The sequence below is a fragment of the Equus caballus genome, chromosome 16, assembly GCF_041296265.1.
Source record: "Equus caballus isolate H_3958 breed thoroughbred chromosome 16, TB-T2T, whole genome shotgun sequence".
Lineage (NCBI taxonomy): Eukaryota > Metazoa > Chordata > Mammalia > Perissodactyla > Equidae > Equus > Equus caballus.
Window position 1 is genome coordinate 33,519,595 of NC_091699.1, and position 27,922 is coordinate 33,547,516.

A 27,922-nucleotide genomic window follows, 5' to 3' on the forward strand; every position below is an offset into this window, starting at 1 on the left:
AAGAAAAAGGTGATGATCAGGGGTTAAATACTGAAAATAAGAAATGTAATAAAAATGGCAAATCAAAGCTGTATGTAACTGTGGTGATCTGTAGCTTTTAATGAGTGGCAGCAACTTACTTGTTATTTTATTGAACAGAGCCAACAGAGATAAATTACTATGGTCTTATTAGTATGTAATTCCTTTGAGAACAGGGACCATGTCATATTTGTCTTTGTAGCCCTGAAGTTTAAATTAAGGTCAAGAAAGCCATAAAAGCTTCTCCTGCCTGTATCATGAGAAAAAGTGATAATATCTTACTTTTCTTTCTCCTGTGCCTGCCAGCCTGGAGAACTTAATTTATAGATCCTTAAGAGATATTCATGTATGTCCCTTTTTCCCTTTATTTAGTTGTCTGTTTTGATGCCAAGATAAACTTTGATGACAACGCAGAATTCCGACAAAAGGACATATTTGCTATGGACGACAAATCAGAGAATGAGCCCATTGAAAATGAAGCTGCCAGATATGATCTAAAATACATAGGACTGGATGGGAACATTGCCTGCTTTGGTAAGAAAGCAGTATATCAAAAGAATGATTTGTGGATTTTTGCAGAATTTAAGCACCCCTGATTTCTGAAATGTTATTTCCCAATAGCAAGTAAACATATGAGGTTATTTGTAGCCCAAAAGCTTTAGGAAACCATTCCAGTTTCTTCTCAAAGTTCCTTTTGGTCAATGGTCACTGGCTTAAAGCAGAGTTTCCCAACTCTGGCACTATTAACATTTGGAGTGGGATCATTCTTTGCTGAGGGGCCTAACCCTGTCTCATCGTAAGATATGTAGCAGTATCCCCAGCTTTGACATGCCACTAGCAGCTGCACTTGTGACAACCAAAAATGTCTCCAAACGTTGCCAGATGTCTTCTGTAGGCAGAATCAGCCCAGTTGAGAACCACTCTTTTAAAGCATCTCAGTTAAACTTTGCTTAGTAAAACTCGGAAGCTTTGCTACTCCAGTCAATGTTAATATGCCAGGAACTTTTCTGAACTTTGGGGTTAAGATAAAATTACTTTCTCAGAGGAAGTAGAAGAGAACATGTACTTTAATCATTATGTTCAAATTTCAGCTTCTGTTATAATCAAACGATAAAATGTTTCATCCATTAAGCCAGTTTGTTAATAAAACAATTGATTTCATCATACTCATCTAGATTTGTGAAAATGGCTTATTCAGCTGAGATAAGAATAGGTCTCTAGAGGCAATACAATTTCTGTTATTGTCCATAGCTTAGTGTACTGAGATTTGTACGCTTCTGTGTTTCTGGTGTAACCAATTTGTTGCATTGAAAACTGAGGTCTTAATCTTAATGGAATTAAAATAAAAAAGATTGGTAGCTCATTAAACCAACAGTATCGTTATATTCAGAACTGAACAGACCTCATCCAATAGTTTGCTCATCAATACAGTAGAAAATGGTATCCAATTACAAGTGATACCAAAAGCACTTGCTTTGTTTTAGAGCAGTAACCGTAATGTACCAGGTCACTCACATCATTTGATCATGATAAGTTAATGCGCTCTCAGTATTATAAGTATTTAGAAAGGAGAACTATATAATGATGTGTTTAGAACCAATTAAATACAGATTCATTGTAGCCTCTGTAGGAATGTGCATGATTTGACCAAATTAGTAGCCTCAAAAGCTCTGATTAACAAATTTCAAGTTGTTTTAAGATCCTATATAAACCATTTTTATTTTAGTTGCCCCAGACTTAATTAAATTGGTCACTGTTTATAGGCATGTCTGGGGAATCCAAGGGTCAGAAAAAGTGAAGGATACTTTACCTTGAGAGTTTTGCTGTGTTCAGAAGATTTTTTTTTTTTGCTTTCTAACCCCAGGAAGGTAATTTCATATAATTAAGTATAAAAAGCAAAAGAAGTGCAATTGATCAACTTAGCTCTGGAAAATACAAATTTTGATGATGAAAGTCTGCTTGGTTTCTTAAGAAAGGCACCTAAGATATTGTCACATTCTGGTTCTAGTTTTAATGATCAGGGTGCTAGTGAACATTTTTTATATTAATTTGAAAGAGGAATGGGGGGGATAGGAATATTGTTTGGAAGCTGTTATTTGTTCATTTGTTTTCTAGGTTTATCCAGAGAACATATAAATGTGCATGGTTGCACTAAGTATAAAAAAGTATGGAACCCTTTTGAAGTTGGTACCCCTGTGGTTCAACCCCAGAGGGATGCCACATTCAAAAGAACATATTCTCAGCAAGCAAAAAATCATTCTTTACTTGAGTCTCTTAAAGGATATTAAAAAGAATGTAATTTATAGGCCCTAGCAGCTTCTCATAGGATTTTTCTCTCTGTCCCAATTCTCTTGAACTCTGTTCTTTCCAGAACCTGAAACTCCCTCCTCTACCACTAGCCCAAATTGATTAGTTACTTAAACTCTTCCTTTCTTTCTGTTTCTCAGATGATTTAATTTCTCAAGAAATCCTTCTACCCATTCCCAGGTCTTTTTTGTTTGTTCTTTGTATGCACATTTCCTGATTCTTTATCCTAAAAAAAAAATCTATGAACTTATCTGATTGAATGGAATTCAAAATGGCAGAAATTGGCCTGATCGTGACAGAGTTCTTTTTTGGCAATATGGGGGAGGGAAAAAGTTCACACACCTTTTCCTGTTGCTAAATTGATCCTGTCTTGTGTGCCATTTGCATTTTACAGTGAATGGTGCTGGACTCGCCATGGCTACTTGTGATATCATTTTCCTGAATGGTGGGAAGCCAGCCAACTTCTTGGATCTTGGTGGCGGTGTAAAGGAATCTCAAGTGTATCAGGCATTCAAATTGCTGACTGCTGATCCTAAGGTAACCTCTTTCTTTGTAGGAAGATTGTGTAATGTTCCGATTTCTCACCATCAAGAGCTACCTTGTTCCTGCTACTAAGAGTTAATAAGCTAACGCATGTACTCTGCAGCCCCAAATGCAAATCTTGCCTTCTATCACGTGGGATTACACTATGATTTAACTCGTATTGGGAGAAGGGCCTATAAGTGCCCCCAGGATCTTATTTCGGAGGCTGTGCTTACAAAATTCTGGGAGATGAGAGGAAATAAGAAGGGTATAGTGCACCAAACAGTGAAACATTGGTTGGCATGAAACGTTAATTTGGGTAATTTACACTGAAGCAAGTAATCCTAAGCTTCCATGATTTAGAGAGGACACAGTCTCACTTTCCTTCTGTAAGGATGCTCAAAGTGTTATCATACGATTGGAGACGGAAGGAAATTATAGGATTATATTATTATATATCACTGGAAAATAATGACTCCCCTCCTTCTCTATGCCTTTTAAGTTACATATGTTACAGTTTATAACATATGCTCCCAGTGCATATAATGTTGCTTCATGTGCGTCTTTACTAGAATGCAGCTGTCATAGCCATGCTAGGTGCATAGTCAGTATTCACTAAATAGTTAATCAATTTAAATATCAGTATGCTGTTTCCCTATAGGTACTCAGTTGTCTATGATAATGAGGTTTAGGTGGACATTTGTTTTGTGGAAAAGACTAAAATTTTTTGAATGTCCGATATGTATCATCGAATTCTCTTAACAGTTCTGTGGGGTAGTGTATATGCCACAACCATTTGATTTTGAGCTTTATTTGAGAGTCATTATCTTGATATTATTAGAGTATCTAATATATTCTGTTGGTTCCTGACATGTATGAAGACATGGGAAATCTGAACCATCACTAAGAAAATCATGAATAAAAAAATACCAGGTATTTTTTTAAACAAATGAGGTCTGAACTTAGTATGGAAGCTTCCCATTAATAAGTTGGTATTAATAAGTTGGCTATTGGCAGTAGCCTTTATGGGATCACATGCATAAAATTTCGTCTTATATATTAGTAGTATGCTTGTCTGTTCTCATTATGACTTGATATTTGGTAATCGTCAGCTTTTGCTAACTCTTTTCCTTCTGATTCACAAAATAAATGGTAAGGTATAATCAGCTACTTCTCTTCAGTTCTCCAGTGCTGTTCAGGAATAGCAAAGTCATTGAAGTCCAAAGACAGCCAGCCATAAAGAAAGTTTTAGGGGTTGATTTTTCTGTTTACATAAGTATCTTGTTTTCATTGCTTAAGTAGGAATCTTATCAGTGGCTCCCTAATGATTTATTAATTCATTTATCTCTTCTTCCTATTATTTTCTAAGAGAAGAATCATTTTCCTCCCAGAGATTTTCAACCTAATTGAAATCTGTAAATAACATGGATATAAGACACAGCTCTTTAAACTGCTTGAACCACAAAGCACCCGAAGGACAGGCAACTGTAATAAAATACTGAACTTTTAGTGTCTGCTGAAATTCAGTGCTCAGAATAGTAGAGAGCCATGAAGGGATTAAATCTACCAGGACAATCATTGCATTTTTTTCGGAATATCTTTTCTTAGCGGCTGATCTTGAATTTTAATTTTACAAAAGTACAAGAGGGGAATGAAAAATCACTTGCAGAGCCTTTTTTTTTTTTTAAACAACCTCTTCAAAAATTTTGACTTTACCCTGTGGAATATTTTCAAATGCTTGGCGTATTTAAACTTTTTTTGAGATTGGCCGTCATCTTGGGTAGATAAAGGTGTGTGGGAGTAACTTTATTTTTCCCATGCTATATCAGGAAAATGAATGCATAGCTCATCTCACAGTACATTTTCCAAATCTTGAAATTTCCAAGCCAGTTAAAAAGCATAGAAATGTAATGGGTATTTTCAATCCTGGCATTGTTTCACAGATTTCAGAGAACAGAGGCTAAAACATAGTATAGATGAATTGATTTGATTTTGCAAGGAAACTGGTTGTAGTTCTGGCGGTAATTATTTGAAGCAGAGCCCCATCCAGCTGCCCAGAAGTAGATATTCCCAAGAGCCCAAAGCTAATTATTTCAAAGGTATTGATTTTCTTGTTAGATATAAGGATTAGTCAGTTGACTACACTGAAACTCAAAATTACAGAAGGCCTTTGTTGTTAAACTTAAATCAACTGATACTAACAACTACTTGTTTGTCATCTGTACAAACTAATTCTATTGATCAAGCAATAAACATCATCATTTAAGAAAAACATTATGGATTGACATATATTTCTATTCCTAATGTCAGCCATAGGGCTGGAACTGATATTTATTTTGCTTGACTATTAGCCCAAATGCTGGTTTTCATTGGGACCTAACACGAGTGCCTTTATGACTAATGTGTTCCTTATTTGTCTGTAATATATTTGAAATGGAGTTCCTCTGCTAAACTGTCTGAAACAAGAGTCTTTCCAAGATAGCTCACTTACTAAACTGGATTCACATGAAGTGTATCATTAAATATTTTATAATTCTCTTATTTTCCAGCTGGGCTTGAGATGAGAGAAAGGTAATAGAGTTTGTTCTGCTGGTGGTAGAATAGATCTGACCTGATAGTCATCATTTTTAACTTACAGAACTCTAAACACTAGTATTCTTCAAATCATAGGGAGTAAAATGATATAAAATAGGAAGTAGAAGTAGGATTTTGCAGTAATCTATAAAGAATTTGAATACATTTAAAGGAAAAACACCGTAAAGAATGTTATCCTTAGGTTTTTGTTTTCCTGAATCATGCTTTGGCTTTTATTTCTAATTCTAAACTTAGGATCCTAAAGGTGTAGAAAATGAGTAGAACATCTGGAGTGTGTAAAACATTTTGCGTAAATGAATAAAAGGAAAAGACAGTTGACATGAATCTCAATAGAAACCCCAACTCTATGGGCCAGAGTTAAGCAAATCTGCTGCCCTCTGGAGGCCTGTTTTGGAAAGCCATCACGTATGATTGGTATTAGTGAAGTCACCTCGCTTGATTTGTACTTCCTGGTCTAGATCAAACTTAGAGTCATGTTTTCAGAGCCCTTTAAATGTCCAGGAAGAACTGTGCTCTATAAGCATCAAGTACTGGTTCAAGAAGGTAGGGATTCTTAATGGGCTGTGGTGCCAGGCTGCCTGGGTTCCAATCCTGTCTTTACCACCTATTGGTTGTGGGACTTTGGGCATATTATTTACCTTCTATGTGACTCTATTTCCTCATTTATAAGATGGAGATAATAACAGTATTTATTACCTCAGAGGGGTTATTTTATTACACGAATTGAGATACATACACCTTCTTCCCATTTAGAGAGACAATAATTTCATATGAGAGTATCATTTAAAAATTTTAATAAACATTTTTTTAAAAGTATAACTTACATGTAGAACAGTATACAGATTGTTTAAGTATGTAGCTTGATGAATTATCACAAAGTGACATACCCATGTAACCTCCAGCCAGAACAAGAAACAGAACGTCACCAGCGTTATGGGCTGAATGTTTGTATCCCCCCCAAATTCACATGGTGAAATTCTAACCCTCAATACGATGGGAATTGGATATGGGGCCTTTGGGAGGTAATTAGTTAATGAGGGTAGACCTCTCATGAATGGGATTAGTGCTGTCTGCCCCTTCCACAATCTAAGGACATGTCTAGAAGATGGTTGTCTCTGTACCAGGAAGTGGGCTCTCACCAGACACTGAATCTGCTGGTGCCTTGATCTTGAACTTCCCAGCCTCCAGAATTGTGAGAAATAAATGCCACCCAGTCTGTGGTAGTTTATTACAGCAGCCTGAACAGACTAAGGCAACCACCATCCCAGAAGCCCTTTATGCCCCTTCCATTTCTTCTCCTATCCTGCTTTCTCCCCAAAGGGAACCACTATCTTAACTTCTAATATCATAGATTTATTTTGCCTGGTTCTGAGCTTAATATAAATGGAACCATACAATATATACTCTTTTGTGCTTGCCATCTTTCACTTAACTTTTATTTCTAAGATTCATCCATATTTTAAGTCACAGTATTTCGCTCATTCATATTGCCGTATGGTATTCTATTGTGTGACTCTACCAGAAGTTTTTTATCCTCTTCTGTTGATAGACGTTTGTGTTATTCTCAGTTTCAACTATTATGAATAGTGTTGCCATGAACATTCTCATACATGTCCTTTGGAGCACAGTTCTGTGGCATATTTACTTGGAACTAGAATCTCTGGGTCATAAGGTAGGCATACATTCAGCTTGAATTGATGCTGCCAAACAGTTTTCTAGATGTACCAGGTTACACTCTCGTAGCCGTGTGCGGGAGTTCTAGTTTCTTCAAACCCTCATCAACTTTTGATACAGTCTTTTCAATTCTAGTCATTCTGGTAGATGTAGTGTTCACTGTGGTTTAATACCTTTCCCTCATGACTAATGAGGTTGAGCACCTTTTCATATATTTATTAACTATTTGGATCTACTCTTTAAACTTCTGTCACCTAGTCTCTAAAGTAGACATGAAAGTAATACCCCCAAACTTTGTTTTAAGTATCAGCTGAGATAATATATGTGGAAGTACTTGGCAAACATTTCTAAAACACAACGAAAACTTTAGTTTGTGGGTTTTTTTTGTGTTCAATTCCATTATCATTTCTAAAGCTTACGATTAGAATTATTGAAACAGTAGGGAGTAAATGTTTATCTACAGAAATGGGAGGTGTCTGAAACAGATTCATTGACACCAGTGTTACTGCATGTGTCGTTTTGAAATTGATGACATGTGTAAATGTTCAGTAGCTTGCAATGATTCTCTGTTCAGACAAGCAAGAAAACACAATTTAATAAAGGGAGGATTCAATTCGTGTTTGAAAGAACCACAAAAATACCATTTGGTATAAATTTGCGAAGAGGCCAGCTCTTTGAGCTGTGTGGTATGTGCTCCAAAAGTTTCTAGAATTTGAGGCCAGAGAGGTAAAACTGCATGCTGTCTTTTCAGGATCAGGTTTATGCAGATGCCTTAAGTTTTAATAGATGTTTTTAGATTAATATGTGCTAAATGCCTTACATATTGTTAATTATCGTACATTTAAAGTCTATTTTAATATAAAACACAATATCCTCTTTTTCTCATATATACATGCTTATATCAGAGGCATGAAGCAAAACTCATTTCATTACATACCACATGTGTTTGCTGAAATACCTTATCTGCAAGGAAATATTTTTTGGGGTAATAGGACTCTTATAGGGATGTATTTTCAAATATAATACCCAATACTTTACACAACATGAACATTATTTTTGGAATGACTACCCTGCATCTCTGTTTTTACAGGCCTGTTTGAAAACAATTTTTACTTTTCATATAGAGTTGAAAAGATTAAAAGTCCAGGCAGCCATTCTTTATGGTGATAGCCTACCTGAGCGTCTAGTCTGAGAAGAATGGAAATGATTTTGTGCTTATGAATTTGTAACCTGGGTTTGGCTTCATCTTTTACTTAGAATAGCCCCTTGTTTAAGGTAACACTAAGCTACCTTTAGCTAGAAAATGGAAAACCATCCACCCCTGGCTCATTTCTCTTCCCTTCCTTGTGGTTTTTGTACTGTCGTGAATTCATAAATGTTAATTTTGCATTTCCTTTCCTGATGTCCACTTGGTCCAAGTTTCCAAGAATGTCTGGTTCTCCATGCCCAACTTACACTCATTCCATTTTGCCTGCCAATAATTCCCAGTAAGAGCTGAGTCCTGGCAAAGGCAGTTGGTTCCGTATCTTCCACATGATCAGTGTGTCTGATAGCTACCATATTTTCAAAGCATCCCTAATGGAACACTCTAAATCTATTTTCATGCTCCTTGCTGACAGTCTCAGAAATAAATCAAAAATAAGATTTTTACTCTTTGCTCTGCTTCTCAAAATTTTTCAAAGATCTTCAGATTTTATTGTGCCTTATTTTGTTTCATGGTATGTGATTTAAAGAATTTAACAGGCTTAGGGATGTTTTAGTAAATTTTATCATTGGTCCCAACATGCTCGGTAATTGATTATGAATCTTGTATGGAGAAGCCTTTTTAAATTGTTAAAGAGAAATGGACCACTAATCAAATTATAATGTCATATAGGTTGTAAATAATATGTAATTATTGGAAGAATTAAGGATTTTTTTTCTCTTAATGTTACTTCATTAAGAACAGAAGTAGTTGAATTTGACAATTAGAAAATAGTGTATTTTCTAAGAAGGTGGTCAGATAATGGCCAGGATTAATGTCAGGTCTTAAGAAGATTAATGTCTGAATCTTAAGAATTATCTTATGATGGTACAGTAATCAAGGCATCTGAAAGTTTTACTATTATTATTTTTGAGGTTTTGCTTTAGACTCCAAATAATGCCTGGTAGAGGAATCGCTAGATGTGGGGAGTGATTTTAGGAAAATTATTCAGTAGAACAAGGTCAGAAGCCTCGAACTGTGAAGGTCTCTGATTTCTTGACTATAATGGTGAGGTGTAGTCTGGTGGGATGGACCCCAGTGGATTCAGGAGATTGAAGACATTGTGAATCCTCTTTCTTCTCCCTCCATGCTGCCCCCTCACCCACTGCCAGAGAATTAGTAATTAAGAATGATTGTTTCATTCCTAAATGAGCAACATGTCCATATGGGCTTCCTGAAGAAATTGGCTTGACTCATAGTGGCTTGCTAAGTAGTGTTTTTTCTTTGTGTTAAGGTAATTATTAAATTAACATAAGACATAGAAAAGGACAGAAACAAATCAAATTATATATACAGATGCTTTTTTAATGAATATGTAATATAGTATTTTTGACAAAGCTAGTATTAGTATAATTGACACTGTGACATATTCTGCTTTTTTCCCTTTCTATGTACCTTTTACCTGTCCTTGTACTGTCCTCTACCACATCTTCAGTGGCTGCATTGCGTTCGCTTGTGTGGATATATGTTTACCTAACCAGTCCTCCGTCATTTGGTATTCAGGGTGTTTCAACTTAAAATAATGCTGCTGTGAACCTCTTTGTACTTGTAACTTTACATCAAGCTGAGATGATTCATATAAGATGAATTCCTAGAAATGTGAGCGTAAATATGTGGGCACATTTTAAGGTTTTCAGACTGTTTGCCAAATTATCTCAATACTAATTGAAAGAATGTAGAGGGTTGTCATCAGTGAGAAGAAAGCCTGTTTTCATGCAATCAGGCCGTCGTTACTGTTACTCTTTCCTATCATGAAGGTAAGATTTTAAAGTCTTTTTCTTTTATTGAGCAATTTTTATTACTTTTTTAATGACATGCTATTCATATCTTTTGCCCAGTTTTCCATATGTCACTCTTTTTCACTTAAAATACAGGGATGTGTGTGTTGGAGATCAAGGGAATGGGACCTTTTATATATGTTGTCTCTTGTTTCTGTCTCTCATCTTTGAATTGGTCTATGTAAGTTTTTGTTATCCCATTATATGTATGTACACCTAAAATACTATCATACTGAAAATACTTACCACCTGTCATTATATTTTGCTATTATTTACTTAGTTTCTCATGAAACTTTTAGTAAGACTTTTCAAATTTATTGCTTCATGAATCAACATACTATGATACAATAAGACAAAGCATGGCATTCCCCCAGCCCTACCACAAAGAGGACAGTTCTCCAAATCTGATTTAAAGCAAGATGAATATTGTGATTTGAAGTAGCATGTTCCTCTAGTTATTAATAAGATCCTTAGTTGCTTCCAAGGAATGTTTTTCAAAGTGTTGAAGGAATTTCATTGTCACCTAATATGTGTTTTCTCAACCAGTGTTCTTAGTACAGTTCATCCTCACTATTTGTGAATTCCATATTTGCGAATTTACCTATGTGCTAAAATTTATTTGTAACCCCACAATGAGTACTCATAGTGTTTTTACTGTCATTTGAGGAAATGTGCAGAGGAGCAAAAAATTTAGTTATCGGACATGCTGTTCCCAGCTAACGTCAAACAAGGCAATGCTCCTCGTTTCAGCTCTTCTACTGTAAACACGTGTTATTTTTGTAATCTATTAGTGCTACATGTTTTGCATTTTTGTCCTTTTTGGTGTGTGGTTTCACTGTTTAAAATGGCCCCGTATGTAGTGCTAAAGTGCTATCTGGTGTTCCTAAGCACAAGAATGCTGTGATGTGCCTTATGGGGAAAATGCATGTTAGATAAGCTTTGTTCAAGCATGAGTTATAGTGCTGTTTATTGGCCGTAAGTTCACTGTTAATGAATCAACTGGATATTAAATAAGGTGTCCTAGGGGGCTGGCCCCGTGGCCAAGTGGTTAAGTTCAACTGTAGATTAAAGAAGGTGTCCTTAAGCAGAATCATACAGAAAACAAGGTTATGTAGTGACTGGTTGACAAAAACGTTATAGCCAAAGGCTTGCAGGAACCTAACCCTTTGCTTCCCCTAGGAGCCATGGTTCAATATTCACTAATTCTGTATTCACTGCAACTTTATAGACCGTAGGTACTGTGGGTAAGGAGAACAATGCCTGAATCTTTTGGATAGTTATGAACAGCTCTTCAGAGATACATGATAGAGCCACTCCATTTCGTCTTTTTAAGAAAGGTCAGGAACCTCTAGCCTGAGTGTAAAGTAAAAAATCTTATCTTTTCATAATTTTCTTTTGTATGTTTCCTAAAGGGAAAGATTTTGATTATGACAGCCATCAGAGTGTGTTAGTAATGGCTTTTTAGACATATTGCCTTTATACCTATGAATTAAGTGAATAAAATGAGAAAATTTTAATGTAGCTTTTCACTTTGCAGTTAAGAATGATTTCCTTACTCATTTAGATGCCTTCACTTTATGCTTTTCGAAAGTTTTCTTTACATTTAAAAAAATTGATTTTTTCTCTTTTATAAATTTATATTTCCTGCTAAATGTATGAGATAAAAAAATTATCCCTAACTTTATTCCCATAACACAACCACTGTTAGAATTTTGTTAAATTTCCTTCCGGCATTATCTATGCTTATCTTCTTTATAAGGTTATAATTAGAATGCCCTTTCATTTTTCTTTATCCAATGTTATATGATAAACATCTTCCCATGTAGTTAGCTGGTCTCCCTGACCATCAGTTTTACTAGCAGTGTTAGTAATGGGCAGTGTTTTAAAGCCATCTTATTATTTAGAAGATTATTTAAAGAAGCTCAGTATGTAAAATCTCTTTCAAAAGGTATGTGAACTTTGTGAATCAGGTTTGCTAAAGCAGGGTACAGTGTAGTTAACAAAAGCAATAGTAACTAATATGAAAAGCTTTGTGATGCAAAATAGACTTTTATAACAAAAACAGAGAAGATCGATGTAATGTAGGACCAAGCTAGGTTCCCTTTGATTGTTTTCTACATTTACTACCTCAATGGACTACTAATTTGAGTTTGTTTTAATTATCTTGGGATTAATGGTGAGTTTTTCCTTAATATTTGATGCAGTCCTTCTGACTTGCCTGGACTCAGAAATACCTGAGAATTCCTGAGGTGACCTCATGTCCCTTCCTGATTGCTGAGTTCATTATCTTCCTGAATCTTCCTGATGTGTGAGTTCAGTGAGGTGAGAGGGAGTCAAGAATGAGACCTGCTTAGAAGTAGGAAAATAAACTCACCTTTATATTTCCATGCTCTTTCTTGCCAGGATTCTCAAATGAATTCTTTTACTAAAGAACTTCATAAGAATCCATTGATTTTTCTATGCATTCTCTGTCTTTGTAAAGCAGCAACGCACTCAAGGCAAACTTCTAAAATAAGTGTCTTTTAGTCTCTATAACCCTCATCAGATGCCACCTTCTTGATAATTTGTCCCCACCTCCCTTTTCTTTTCTATGTGATATTTACCGTTTACAGTTCTCACCACTTAATCATCTCCTTTATTCATTCATTTCTCTTTTTAAATCCTGTAAAATTACCTTGAAATATCCTCTCTCTGTTTTTTTCCTCCCACTTCTTGCTGCTTTTTCAATAAACTTTCCATTTGCTCCATATTCTTTAAAAATAGCTATAGGTATAGTCTTTCCTTGAGCTGTTTTTCAGTCGATGGTTTTAGCTGTTTTTATATACTTCATTATTTCTAGCTGCTCTAGTGTGCGGAACATAGAAGGTTCTCCAAAAATGTCTTTTCAGAACAAATTCATATTGATGGTCCATGTTTCTTTATTTCCCTGTAAGTCATCCAGCTCAATGTTCTCAGCCAGGAAGAAAAGCATAATAAACAATGAGTTGTCCTTCTGAAACAATCATTTCCCAAGCTCGATGCCAATGCCTTGTGTGTGGTAAGATTTTAGTGGGATGGGGCAGCCTGTTAGGGACCGTACTCTAGGACTAGACTTGTCCCTCAGGGTCAAGTAAGCAATGCAGGGAAGTACCTCGTTGAAGAGGGTGGAATGAGGTCCTATCCAGCAGCCAGACACAATAGTTGCAGATAATAGTTGCTTATACAGGGGGAATTGTGAGAATAGGGAAGGGATCTTACCTGAAAGCAGTGTGTTAATAGAAGACAACAAGAGTGCAAACGTAGGGAGGTAATTCTTAAATGGTATTTAGGAAATTCTGTTAACAAGTAGCCACTGCCATAGTTCCCAGGTCATAGTGCAGGGGCCAAATTCCATTCATACAAAACATCCCATAAGGAGAAGCTTGGTTCTAGGGAGACTGGAGTACCAGGCAGGTAACTAAGGCAGGAACTCAGCCATAGGTACAAGTCAATGTGTGAACTATGAGGTTGACAAGGTTCATCCCACAGCAAGAATGATTTTATGTGGGGGCTCCCAAGCCTGTTATGTGGCAGCTCCTCAACGATCCCTTTATGAGGTCAGGACTACTTCTCCAGACCACAGAATGACTAAGCTGGACAGAAAGCCGTTCAGAAACATCAGCCAAACAAGAATACATTGTGTCTATATATGGCAGGCACTCTTCTAGGCACTGAGGAGAAAGCAGTGAGTGAAATAGAGTCTTACCCCGCTGAGCTGCCATTTTAGAGGGGGAAGATAGACAGTAAAGCCGATGAGTAAATAAATACATCATATAAAACAAAGACCTAATATATTGAGTGATAGTATGGCTAGGTTGAAAAATAAAATTGAAAGAGGGCCTGAGAATAGCAGGGGTTTGTTATTTTTGTAGATTTGTCCAAGAAGACCTCTCTGAGAAGTTTACCTTGGAGAAACAGTCATAGCTGTTACGTGGTTTGGAGGTCGGGTTTGTGGGCAATGACATGAATGCTACCAATGAGGGAATCTGTCTGACATCTACTCCCATTTGGAGCTGCCCTCCTTTCCTTTGTTCTTACTCGCTACATCTTTACCAAAGTGTTCTAAGCCTTGTTGCTTGCTTTATTTTGTACCTTAAAAAAAAAAAAAAAGTTTTGTCCACTTGAATAGTTTACACTGCAACTTTACTCTAATTTGGGTGGCAACTCTCTTGCAATTAGAGGTCCTTTGTGAACATCCATGGTTATTTTACCTATGTATCCAGGACCCTCTCTTGGGGATGCTCTGTTACCACCTTTGAGGTCTTATGAAATGGAACACTTCGAACACACCGACTAGTTAGCATTCCCAAGGGGCAGCTGGCACAAATCCGAGTTAATTATTTTTCTTCCTGCTTATCTGTGAGTTCTTTCATTAATCGTTATCTGTAAGCATTCTGGACACATCCCTTTTTCTCAATTAGAACTCCAGTAGAATATTTCTGAGCAAACATTTAGGTATCTGCTCTAAACCTCAGAGGCCTTGGGATCGTAAACAGCGAACAGAAAATCCATTTGGAGCTTTAACCCTTGACCTTCTAGCTTTCACTTGCTCGTTAATCCCAAGCAGCACATTTCTCTGAGGTGGAGACATAAGTGACTTAGAATCTTCACAGTGTCATCGGGATCCAAGAATGTTGACATTTTAGTAGCAGGTCTGAGGGGAAATGCCCAACTGATACTGTAGATGATTTCTGATATTTTTCTGTGTTTATAATTTGTGATTAGTGGTTACATTTTATGAGTGGAGCTTCTTGTCCATTAAACTGAACTACCAAATAGCAATCCCAATGCTGACGGTGCAGACCAAATTCCAAAGGAGAGGTGTTGGATATTCAAATGAGAAGAGTGAAAGAAGCAAAAGTACAAAACACAAAGGTAAAGAAACATGAAAAGAGAACTTTTACTGAAAGAATAAATCCTGGATTCTGTTTTTCTATGCAAGTACAACCTTAAAACCACTACGTATTGAAAGTTGCGCCAATCTATCAAACAGAGCAAAATACCTTAGTCAGATAAGATATCAGGCAGAAATTGGAGCCTCACCATCACCCTAGCTTCCTCTCCCTATGGACACAGCTTGTTATTCCTGCTTTCAGCCAGCAGTCAATGAATATTTCTTGATCACCTACTGTGTGTAAAGTTCTAGGCTGATTGCAAGAATGGGAAACCATCCAATATTTGATGTCATTAGTTCCAATGAGGCTGTCCTTATCAGTTCCTTCTGATTGTAATCATCCCTTTAAAGCAGTGGAGGACATGTGCCTGACTGACAGATATAGACTTTCTTAAGCTCAATGAAGACCCAGTATAAAGCACCTATTATATTTGAGGTCATATCCTAGTATCCGGCTTCACAGAGAGGAGTCTGTTGAGTCTTGCTACTCAAAATATGGGCCATGGACCATCAGTGTTGACATCAACTTGACGGCTGTTAGTAATTTACCTACCCCAGACCCTGGGAGTCAGAATTTTTGTTTTCACCGGATCCCCAGATGATTCCTATGCACATTAAGAGTAGGAGAAGCACTGCCTTAGAGCAGGGGTAGGCAAACTACAGTTCATGACCAAATCCTGCCCAATGCGTGTTTTTATAAATGAAGTCTTATTGGAACACAGCTTTGCTCATTCATTTTCTTAATGAGTTTAGTAGTTGTGGCAGAGACCTCCTCTCCTGGCCCATGGTGGTCCAGAGTAGTGATGCTCAGAGTTGGGTATTGGACCCGTGCCTGTTTGTGTTGACACACCAGCTCATGGGCTGTTTAAGTCCTTAATAAGTACAGAAACAGAGTAAGTGTCTAGAAACTTTTATTGCAAATTGCCATTGCCATGACATGCAAGTGGAAGATCAATTTTCTAGCATTTTGTATGATCATATTTTACAAAAATATCACTCAGTGACTGTCAGGGAATTTTTTAAAAAATTGGTCCTTCACCACAGCTCATGTGAGAAGCACTGCTCTATGCATATAAATAGATGATACATTGTGTGTAAAAACAGTATCATAAGTGAATTTGATTGTACATCTTGATGCTAAAGTGAACTGTATCATGTGCTATGATAATTGTTTTTTGCTCATCTTGCTTTCCCTTGACTCTTTCTCTTGTTTCTTTGGGGATATTTCTCCCATTCCCTGTAATCTTGGTGATGCTTTCTTTCCCTCTCTGTATCGCCACTTGGATCCTCTCTTCCCCACTCCTGTCCACAGAGTACCCTTACACCTAGGCCAGGCCAGTTGCTTTACTGCATCCCTGACATAGCAGGTTGCTTTCAGGCATGGTCTCCTGGCAGAAGCCCCTCAGTCTGGTCAGAGGCTTCCCTGGGGCTTTCCTCCTGAAGCTCATAAAAAAAGGCCACCTGTCTCTAGAATCATGAACTAAAACAACGTGGTCCAAGAGGCTGTATTTCCTCCCGCTAGTGAAAGCTTGAGTGAGATCCAGGAGCAAAGGTGTGTGATGGAGACTCCCTTATCACAGGGCTTTGTTCCAATATCCCAGGTTTCTGTAACTCAGAGGTTCTCAGGAGGTTGGGCTAGCAGAAGTGGCATTACCTGGAACCTTTGTCGAAATGCAAAATCTCTGGCCCCCTCAGACCTACTGAATCAAAACCTCTGGGATGGGGTCCGGCAGTCTGTTTTCACAAGCCCTTCAGTTGATTCTCACGTTTGTTGAAATTTGAGAATGATTGCTGTAGCTCTGTAACTTCTTCTGTGAGCTACTTCAGCATCCTCCCCACTTATGAGCTAATTCCTTCTTTTCTGTCCCCTTCTAAAGTTAGAATTTATTTTCTGTTGCTGACAACCCAGCAAGTCCTGTGTAATATACCATTTGTACTCTTCTCACAAAACTGAGAATTTGCCCCCAGTATACTCTTGTTGTGCCATGGAGTTGCCTGGGCTCCACTCTGTTAACGCTTCTTTTGATTTCTTTCCCCATACACTTTATATCCCCCTGTGTTTTAAGAGTTTTATTCTCTTATTTCTATGTCAAAATCTCTCCTTGAAACTCAGAGGGACTTTTTCGGTTCTGAAGTGACTTTTCCATCCAAATGAGAATTAAGGATAATTTTCTAGTTAATAAGTAAAATTCATCAACTGGGTTTATAAAAGCATTTTTCTGAAGATCAGCTCCCTCACAGAGAGCTTTTATTTCCTCTCTCTCTTGAAGTAGAGTACAACAACAGGTGGTATCATTTTCAAGTGACTTTCGATCAACTTTATGAAATTCCCTCATCTCCAGCTCAGTCACTGAAGGAGAGCTAATTCATTTTGGGCCCGATTGAGTTACCATCAGCTGCTGCTTTTCTCAAGAGATTTCTTTCCTATTATTGTTCTCTGTGCATTTAGTCTCTCTTGGTACTCTTCTTACCCTCTCTTGATTTGTAAGTGTTTTGCTGTGATTCCGTCTCCTGTCTGTTCTTGTTTCAAAGTGCAACCTTCATTTGTTATCTGGGTTCCTCATGCTATTCGGGGAAGAGGGAAGTGGTCAGATCGTTCAGTATTTGACAAATGTCACGATAATAGAGTGTTTCAAGATGGAGATATTGAATCAGCTTTTATTTGGTCAAGAAAATTGAGTCATAATGATATGTCACATAAAGTCTTCACTGAATTTTTCTTTGGTACACATGAGAAATGAAAAATCACTGTTTTTTTAAAAGTAAAATTTAATGTTTCTTTATCTTGATGGCTTTTTGTCCAAGCTCCTTTTATAGATAACTCCGTGGTCAGAGAAGCAGCATATAACATTCTCTCACTATTAGACAGATCATCTGTATGTCAGCTACCATTGGGGAATTCAGATTTGCATGCTTTTCTTTTAACTCATATTTTCACTATCAATCAGAGAGCTTTTGCTATTTCTTCCACCTCTGAGGTTGTATCATATTATTGAGTGCTCACGTCTTCCTTAGAGGTTGGGCCAGCCAAGAAACAGGATGTGAGCTAGGTTTCATTCCTGTGTGCAGTTGCTGTTCCTCTCTAGCTCGCTGTAGCCACTGCACAGTTGGGTAGCAGCCCACGTAAGGGGGAGGCTCTAAGGAAAATTCATAAGGCAAACAATAGTTATAACCAAAATTAGCTTTGAAAAATTCCTTTATGTTCCCCATACATTTTAATATCTTTCGACACTGGAGTCCCAGTAGTGTGGTCAGATGCTGATCCACTGAGCATTTGGGCATGAATAATAGGTGCTCATTTCCTCTCATCTCCCTCAGGGACTTGTGTCTTTTGAATGGAATGGCAGTGGGGTCACCCACTAGATTTTACTCATCTAAAATTTTGACTCTTTCTTGCCCACTTGCTTGTTCTGTCCCTATGCCTGTATAGTTGGATTCATATAAATTAAATGTGTGTATTCTGTGACTTTGATGTATGAGATGAGACTAGATAACATGCTAGTGAAGGTATGAAGAGAGCAGGGAAAACCAGGGCCTTAGACATTGTTGCAGAGTATTCTTGTCATGTATATTATATAGGTTTTTTTTTTTGAAATATGCAACTCTCCAATCAGAAGGATCATTATATGGTTGTTAAGAGCTTAAACTTCAGTGACAGACAGAGCTTAGTTGAATTCCATCTCTGCCAGTTCCCAGCTATGTGACCTTGGACAAGGTGACTCACCTTTCTGTACATCGCTTATTTAACCTGTAAAGTGGAGTTAACTTGTGGTATTAACGTGAAGTGCTTAGCACAATGCCTGGCACTTGGTAGTCATTCCATAAAAATAGTGGCAGTGGTGGCTCTCTTCAGGGTGATGGTTGTTGCGGTGCTCATTTATATAAAGGGGCAATTGGGCAGCCTCTCCCACCAGCCAGGCACTATATGATCTAGTTGGTAAGAAAAGGGACTCTAGAGCCAGAATGCCTGAATTTGAATCCTGGCTCTGTCACCAGAGTGTGGCCTTTGGCAACTTACTTGATCTGTTTATGCCTCGGTTTCCTCATCTGTAAAATGGACATGATTTAGTACCTACCTTAGGTTTGTGGTAATGAATAAATGAGTTAATATTTGTAAAGCCCTAAGACCACTTCCTGGCACATAGTTAGTGCCTATATAAGTGTTAGCTGCTGTTATTAATATTTATTTTATTCTTTCACTTTGGTACAGTTAATTTTTTTATTCAACAAAATAATTATTTATTGTGTGCCATGTTTTTGCCACTCTGTGGGGCGCAAGGACATAGTGAACAAAACAGAGACCATCCTCCTTGTATGGAGCTTACAGTACGTGGGCCAGAGAGACTTCAAAAAACTGTTTCACCCGTTTTCTAGTTACAGATAGTGACTGTGAGCAATGCTGTGAAGCAGGTGCTGGAGAGGACACTGGGGTAAAGAGATGCATAGGATCTAGACTTTGCCTTCAGGAAAAAAACCCAAAAAACAAAAAAACAGCCGAATAGAGATAGTTTATAAGGACTTGTATTCTCTTACTTGGTTGCTGATTAGAAGCCGCTGGGGAGCTTTTAACACTCCGCACCCCCAGTCCATACTCCAGGATGATTAAATCAGAGTCTCTTGGGATGGAGCAGTGGGGTGGGGGTGGGGGGTGGTGTACTGAGGCTCCAGATTTTTTAAGCTCTTCAGGTAATGCCACGGTGCATTTGAGAGTTTGAGAATGAGTGATGCAGAAGGCCTTACCCTGGGAATGTGGGCCTACAATTAGATACAAGGGGGTTTGCATGCATTTGGAGATTTCAGGAATCATGACAGTTGCCAGGGAACATTATAAGTAGTTATTCTGGTTTTAGAGATGTCTTCAAATCAATCACAAGAAGATGCTCTTGGCTTCTCCATAAGACCAGAATCCAGAGCTGGAACCAGTTATCCCCATTTTGCTGAGTATGAAATCATTTAGATCCCTCTAATAAAAACATCTATGAATTTCAGTTTTCCCTTCTCTTAACTTATAGAAATATTGGCTCATGCTACCTGAAGTCATCAGTCTTCGTGCATAACCTAACTTGATGGCTCCATGGCTAGGAGAATATTATGAGGTAAACCTGGTTCATATCTTCCGTGAATATGGACCTGACTCTTGGTTTCTCAGAATCAACATATACAACATTCAAAGTTAAAATTATGTTTATGAGGGGCTGGCCCCGTGGCCGAGTGGTTAAGTTTGCGCGCTCCGCTGCAGGGGGCCCAGTGTTTCGTTGGTTCGAATCCTGGGCGCAGACATGGCACTGCTCATCAAACCACGCTGAGGCAGCGTCCCACATGCCACAACTAGAAGGACCCACAACGAAGAATATACAACTATGTACTGGGGGTCTTTGGGGAGAAAAAGGAAAAAAATAAAAATGTTAAAAAACAATTATGTTTATGAATTAGTTGCACATAAACACATAAATTGAGTCCAATTGAAATTTCATTAAGCAAAGAGGCAAAATGAGCTTTGCACAGAGAGAGAATGCATATTGAAATTCTTGGTTCTAAGAGAGTTTTCCATATCATATCCCAATGAAGTTATCCTTCTGGACAGTATTTCAGATTCATAATTGTGTGGACTTTCAAAAGAAAAAAAAATCAGCTGTAGGGGAGTAGATGGAGGGAAATGTTTGTGCAAAGTATATCATGATTGGTGACAGAATTTGAGTGCTCCATGCTCAGCAGATCACTTAATGTAAAGGTTACATTTTATGTAAGGTTACACCTAATGTAAAGACTTAACTAAACACTCATACCATGTCAGGGGTTGCAAGCTGTGACTCGGGCGCTCAGCGTAATGTGCTTGGTGACATTTTGTTGATTACGTGTGTCATTTACTTATGTTGCACTGATGCAAGAGGCATGACTGTTAAGACTCTTGTGCTTAACAGTGCACATATTAGCGGTCCGTGATACTTATGCTTTTATTCATTGCTCAGTAGCACGCTCTCTCCTTTTCCTCCTCTCATCTTTTCAGACCAGGGCAGGCAATGGCAGTTGCTGATCGATGTCTGTGCCTTGTCATGGATGAGCAATTCTGAGGATGGAGAAGATGGAGGCTGGTTATATGTGGTTTGTGGGGACCACTGTGTCAGGAACTGGAAAGAGATGAAGTCCCAACCCACACACCTTTTCTCTTTCCTTTCTTAGGCCCAGAATGGGCTGTTGCTGAGGGAGAAATCTATGGAGTGGAAAAGGACCAGATATAAGCCTGTAAGAATTGTGAATGACCTGGACGCTTGTATGGGGCATTAAAAAAAAACACAAACTGTTAAAAATAAATTAAAGGAGGGCTACATTAAGCCAGTAAAGTATGTGTTTAAATCTGATTTTAAGCGAAGCTCCTTAACAAAACTATTTTAAAATTTTATATGCAACAGTATTTTAGAATTGGGTGAGACGTTCTAAATATAAAAGAAAGGATTATCATAAGGCGAGTTAAATTTGAGCAAATATAGGAAGATTTGGCATGTTCTTCTGAAAGGGAGCCAAACCCTTTTATAGTCACCAAGCAAATCAAGTCTTCTCTCATCCTGTCAGCTACTTGGTATATCCACAGAAATCCACAGAACAAGACCAGCAAGAACACAGCAAATAGGCTTCCTTTTGGGGCGTCAGTTTGAAGCATTTCAGTGCAGCAATATTCCTCTCTTCAATGTAAAGGAAATATAAATTCTAGAAAATTTAGTATGTCAGTGTTTTCCCTGCGTCTGTCATAGTTTCTTTGACAGTATATTCTTAAAAAGTAATGACCACAAGAAGATGATGCTGACTTTCTCCCATTTTCCATCACTAAGGACACCAGTAGTAGCCCCTTTTAGGGAATAGCAGCACAGGCTTGATAAGTCAAGAGGTGAACTGTGTTCCATTTCTTTAAAGCTCATGGTTTTAATTAAACACCATTCCCAACTTTGTTGCTATGCTTGGCAAGCCTGGAGGAGTTCAGGACTGGTAGTGCTCATACTCAGAAATTATCTGTAGTAAAAACCTTATGTCTTTCCCAAATGAAACTTTTTGTTTTAAATGAAGTTAGATGAGGGGCTGGCCCAGTGGCATAGTCGTTAAGTTTACATGCTCCACTTTGGTGGCCCCGGGTTGTGGGTTCAGATCCCAGCTACAGACCTACTCTCTGCTCATCAAGCCATGCTGTGGCGGCATCTCACATACTCAAAATAATAGAGGAAGATTGGCACAGATGTTAGTTCAGGGCCAGTCTTCCTCACCAAAAAAAAAAAAAGATGAAGAAGAAGAAGTTGGATCAAAACTCAGCCCAACATGAAGTATGCAATGTCTATTCTTACACACATTTTACTTTGTAGTCAAGAGTCGTAATGATTACCTGGGAGCTTGGTACAGAAGAAATTTTTTTTTAAGTGTCTAAAACATAGGCCTTAACACTCATTCTTTTTAGAATTACAAATTAATTTCTATTTTACTAATTTTTAAAAAACTTCAGAAGTGTCTATGAGAGTTATTTCATTTCCTAAATAATTCAGTGCCATAATTTAGTATATCGTCACTATGGAGGATTTGGAATGTAGAAAAGCATATAAAATAAAATAAAATCACCCATAATTCCTTAGCTCATAGATAACTATTATTAAAATTTGTCCTGTCTGCTTCCAGTGTTTTCTTTTTTCTTTCTGTATAAATACACATATGTTTTAAATTAAAGTTAGAATCATACCATTTTTTCTGCTTAACAATATACTGAAATCATTTTACCACATCATTAAATATTTTTCTGCAACAAGATTTTTAGCAACCTTATCGTGTTCCATTATGTGAATACACACTTATATTTTTAGTCATTTTCCTGTTAGTAAGACATTAAGCTGGTTTCCTATTTTTTGCTGCCACCATAATGTGATCATCTTTCATATTTTTGTGGTGTAAGTTTACAAATGGATTTGGAATTATGGTGTTTTTATTTCCCTTTTGGAGACACGGGACTATATTAAATGTTTCTTTTGTTAACCCTAGACCTAAACATGGAAGAATTTTATTCTTCCTGTCCCTCCTTAAAATGGTACTCTGGTGACTTATTCACTTAATTGAGCTTGGTTGGCTTTCATGAAAAGTCCCCAAACAAAGCATTTTGCTAAATGATCCCAAATGTTAAATAAAAACCAATTAACAAATAGATGCTTAGACATTAACAGATGTCTTCAGAGGGTCTGTTTATAATTAAACCAAATAAATCTTACTGTAATAGTGACAGTTGCGTAAAACCAAATTATTATCATCAAGGATATTCCATTATAAAACAACCCAGTAAACAGAATCTGTGATGAAATATAAAAATCATATAAAAATCTAGTATATCTTGTAATAAAAATGTGCCTGTCAGATTTTGGATTTGGTACTAAATATATGCCACTTTGTGGTTGCTCTAAACTTCGTATCCAGCGAGAATGCAAACAAGATCTTTTGTAAAAAACTTTTTTTAATGCAAAAGTCAATAACAAAATATGAATATGTGAATTTTCTAGACTTTACTTTTTCCATATATTGAAGTGATGGATATTAATGTTTCAAAAGTACCTCAAATTAGAGTCAAAGGAAGAGCTTGTTTGCTCTGTTTTGTAGGACTCATTTTATGGATTTTCATGGATGGACAAAGTAGATGATTGAGGTGAAATGACGCTTGGTTTTTTCACTGTTATTATCAATTTATAGTGCAACATTGAGTTATTTTCACTCATTTTGTATGTTTTAGACCAAGACCATCAGGCACTCTAAACACATGGAAGATTGTTTGAATATTTTTTTATAGGTAGCAATTAGGATAATTTTGCAAATATCTGTGTGTGTATGTTTAATGTGTTTCCTTTAATCACATTATGGCCTTTCGGAGAACAAGTTCCTCCCGTCCACTTTTTTTTGACATGAAAATAACTATTTTTCACATGTTGATAGGATTACCTTCATGTTTTACGTTATAATTGTATCTACAACATAGTCGGTTTTTAACTATATGGAAAATAACTATACTTTTTGACTTAACACGATGATGTCTACTATGCATTACTGATGTTATTTTTTTTTTCCTGCAGCAGCATTGGTTTATACCATTATATAAATTTCAGGTGTACATCATTATATTTCGATTGCTGTGTAGATTACATCATGTTCACCACCCAAAGACTAATTACAATCCATCGCCACACATGTGCCTAATCACTCTTTTCCTCATGTCTGCTTTTAACTCAGAACTGCTATGAGGAGGAGGAAAGCTGTGGATCTGATTTGTTTCATTAAAGCACTTTTCGTTGGCCCGTGTCCTGTGGGTGGAGTCACGGTGTCCACTTAGAGGATCCAGAGCCCACGCAACTTAAGGTCCCTTTCAGAGATCCTGCCTGTGGGTAACACAAACCAAGCTTCTCCCTAAAGCTGGCAAATCCATTTTCTCTCTACTTTTCATCCTCATCATTTCTCTCCCACCTCCTTCTTTTGTATCTAGCCCCAGAGAAAAGCAGGACCCATGTAGACTGGACAAGTTGTAGCCATTTATGGAGTAAAGACCATATCTTCTCTGTCTTTCTCTCTGGCTACTTTTTCTGTTACGACAGAAAAGTGAGGTTTTCTGGTTTCAGTGGAGTGGTAAGTTCAGAAACTTGGAGTGACGGTTGGAGTTGGAGCTTGGGGGTAGAGGGAGCAATGACGATGTTCTAATGTCTTTAACTTAACTTGGGTAAAGAATCCCTCCACACAGTCATTCTATCTTAGTAAGACTTGGGGGCTCTCACCTCAGCTAATAATAGAGGTCATGGTGCCTTGGCTTGCTTTGTTGGCACATCATTTCCCTCATTGGCCTCGTGCGGCAGCCTCATCGTCAACGTGGAGAGACTTCAAACTTCCCCGGCTGCTCTGGCCAAACGCCATTTTAATACTATCCTAGTAATACACTGCTACTATGATTTTTAATAATTATTGCTAGAGTGATTCTTGTTTATCTTAGAAAATACATAAAAGCAAACAAACAAAACGAATGAAGACCACTCAGATCCCAGTGCTGTTAGCAACATATATATTCTCCAAGTTTTTCTCATCATGGTATTTTACCATCCTGTCGTTTCTTACCTCAGGCAGCAAAGTGCTGGTCTCCCTTTTTGCACAGTGTGTCCACCCTCCCGGCCAGCAGCCCTCCTCATGACAGAGGCACGGAGCATCTCCCATCTGCGACAGCTGTGCTTGGAAAGCAGCTCGTCTTTCTTACGTGTTTGGTGTGTCGGGTGGGGACAGCAGTGGGCATCTGTCCATCTAAACGGTGGTCATGAAAACGCTGGACATTTTAGAGAAAAGCATATAAATGAAATAAAATGTAGTTATAGACCCGACAGAAACAGAAAGCTCAAGCAGAAGCTAAAGTATAAGAAGCTTATTATGTGCACATCTTTGGCCTGAGAAAACCACATGAAATGTGAAAAATTCATTTAAGTTTCTTATTCAAACCATGTTATCCTTTTTGTTGTATTTTCTTTAGTTTGTTACATTTAGCCACATTCTGCTCCCTGAATTAGGTCAGATTTATTTATGGACTATACACTTAAACTCATGGTGTGAGTTGTAAAGTTTGAATTGAGAAAGTTAATTCCCTGGACACTGTATTCATTTTTTTCTTTTAAGCTAAAAATCTTCTAGCCTTTGATTGTTTTATGCCAGTTGTTCCAGAAGCTAGACAACAGATGGAAGAGGGGGGCCTTCCCAGCTAATTTTACAAGATTAGCTTAAGACTGACTCTAAAACCAGGCCTAAGGTAAAGGTTGGGTTTCATTTCAGGGCATCTTGCACTTGAATCTCTAAGACCTTATGTCCAGTTGGATTCCCCGATGACTTCCTCAGAGACCCACCTATGACAACCACAGTGACCACAAATCTCTCACTCCTTTGACTTAGCCGCCATTGCTTTCAGGCTACATTCCCAATGCCCACCATGGAGTATGAGGCTCTGGATGAGCTAGCCCCTGCCAACTCTCCAGCCCACCTTGTACCCATCTTTATCCATTTGGTTCAGTTTGGTCACTGACCTTCTCTCCCTTCCTAGAATGTATGAGCACATCCCCATCCTCAGGACTTTGCTTGGGCTGTTCTTTCTGCCCCAAACTCTTCCCCTCTTGTGTTTTTCTTTCTTCTACTCACTGTTCAGGTCTCAGCCTAAACATAATTATGCAGAGAGCATTCCATGAAGTCCTCAGACCTGCTTTCTAAAGGCAAGTGTACGTTCCTAGTTATGACTCTCAAATTATACTCTACTTCTTGTTTGATTATGTAGTCATAATAGGTAATTTTGTATTTAGTTCTGTTCCCATTATCCATTGCTTCCTAACAAACCACCCTCAAGCTTAGTGGCTTAAAAGCAGTTTATTCTTATCTTTCATGGCTCTGTGGGTTCGCCAGGCTTCACCAGGTGGTTCTTACTTAGAGTCTGTCATGCAGGTGTAGTCATTGGTGGGGGGAGCTGGACCATCTGAAAGTTCAACTAGGCTGGACGTCCATGATGGCTTCCTCATGCATCTGGTGCCTCATTCCTCCTTGTCCTCTCTCTTTTTCTTTCTTGCTACATCCCATGTCATCACTCTCTGTGGTTTAGCCTTTCACAGCATGGTGGTCTCAGAATGACCATGTATAGTGACTGGCTTCCACAAGGCAGGAAATGGAAGCTGCCAGGTCAGAGCTGGGAGTGTCACTTCTGCCATATTCTATTAGTAGCACAATCACAGGTCCCTCCCAGATGCAAGGGGGTTGGAGAAAGACCCCATCTCTTAATGTGGGAGTGGCAGAATCATATTAAAGAAGAGTATGTGTGAGGGGAGACATTTTGTGACCATCTTTGAAAATGATCTAATTTCCCATGCTAGACTATGACCTTCATGAACTCAAGATCTATGTCTTTCACTATATTGGCACGTAGTAGGTGCTGGAAAAATATTTTTAAGCAAAGAAATGAATTCGCTTCATGGAAAAGTCTTAGAAAAATATAAGTTGAAGCCAGGAAACAAATGGAAGTGGGCCGAATCTTTTGCCTCTCCCCAGGTTAAAGTCTGTCGTCTTCCTTCCTCACCCCTATATCTTCTAGAATTTGTCACCACCCAGTAAGCTTTTATTTCACATATTTGCCCCTCATTTTGCACTTGGCTGAGCAACTGTATCATAGTTATTTCCTCTCCCATCTGTTTTTCCCAATAAAGTTTCTTGACACTTGCATTAGATTCTTCAGGGTACTTGGCTCCGTTTTAGACAATACAGTGTGGTAGTTAGGAACCTGGGCCACTTACAAGTCAACCTGAGTTGGAATACTCAGCTCTCTCCTTCTTAGCTACATGACCCTGGCAAGTGACTTAACTCTTCTAAGACTCATCTTTTTTTCCCAGTAAAATGAGTGTATTAATAGAAACAGTTCGACAGGGTTGTTATGAGTATTAAATGACATAAGACACATAAAGCTCTTAGCACATACTGTTACTGTCCATTTCTAATAACTTTACACTATTATGTTACGCTAATATAGTCATCACTCAATAGATGCTTATAAAGTGAATAAGCATTTTATAGTTTTCAAATACTCCCTTTCAAGGACATTCTACCCTATGCATGTTCAAGGTAAAATTATGGTTTAAGTTTCCAAAGATATTATCCTTTTACTAAAACTCTATTTGAAAAATCTGTCATCCCAGGCCTTTCTGTTTTATCTTTTTTCCGTATTATAGGAAGGCAGTGGATTGCTTTTCTCCTCACTTCACCTGTCAAAGTTGTTCTCTCTAGAGCTTCAAGCAGGTGTGATATGCACTTTGACCAAACCCTTTGCACTTGGTAAGAAAATTGTGAGAAACTGAAAAACTT

At 37.8% G+C, this 27,922-nt stretch overlaps 1 protein-coding gene and 1 long non-coding RNA gene across 2 annotated transcripts in view; one reads left to right on the top strand and one right to left on the bottom strand.

Annotated features, from left to right (window-relative positions):
* SUCLG2 (succinate-CoA ligase GDP-forming subunit beta) overlaps positions 1–27,922 on the top strand; it is a 260,077-nt gene that overhangs the window by 157,040 nt on the left and 75,115 nt on the right. Inside the window, exons 8-9 of the mRNA XM_023620105.2 lie at positions 391–552; positions 2,720–2,862. Of these exons, the coding sequence (XP_023475873.1) occupies positions 391–552; positions 2,720–2,862 (305 nt within the window). The remainder of the gene's footprint in view (positions 1–390; positions 553–2,719; positions 2,863–27,922) is intronic.
* On the bottom strand, positions 19,557–26,307 carry LOC102149587 (uncharacterized). Its single transcript, XR_288531.4, has 3 exons — positions 26,110–26,307; positions 25,163–25,364; positions 19,557–21,116 (listed from the first exon to the last, which is right to left on the bottom strand). It is a non-coding gene; the product is annotated as an uncharacterized lncRNA (long non-coding RNA).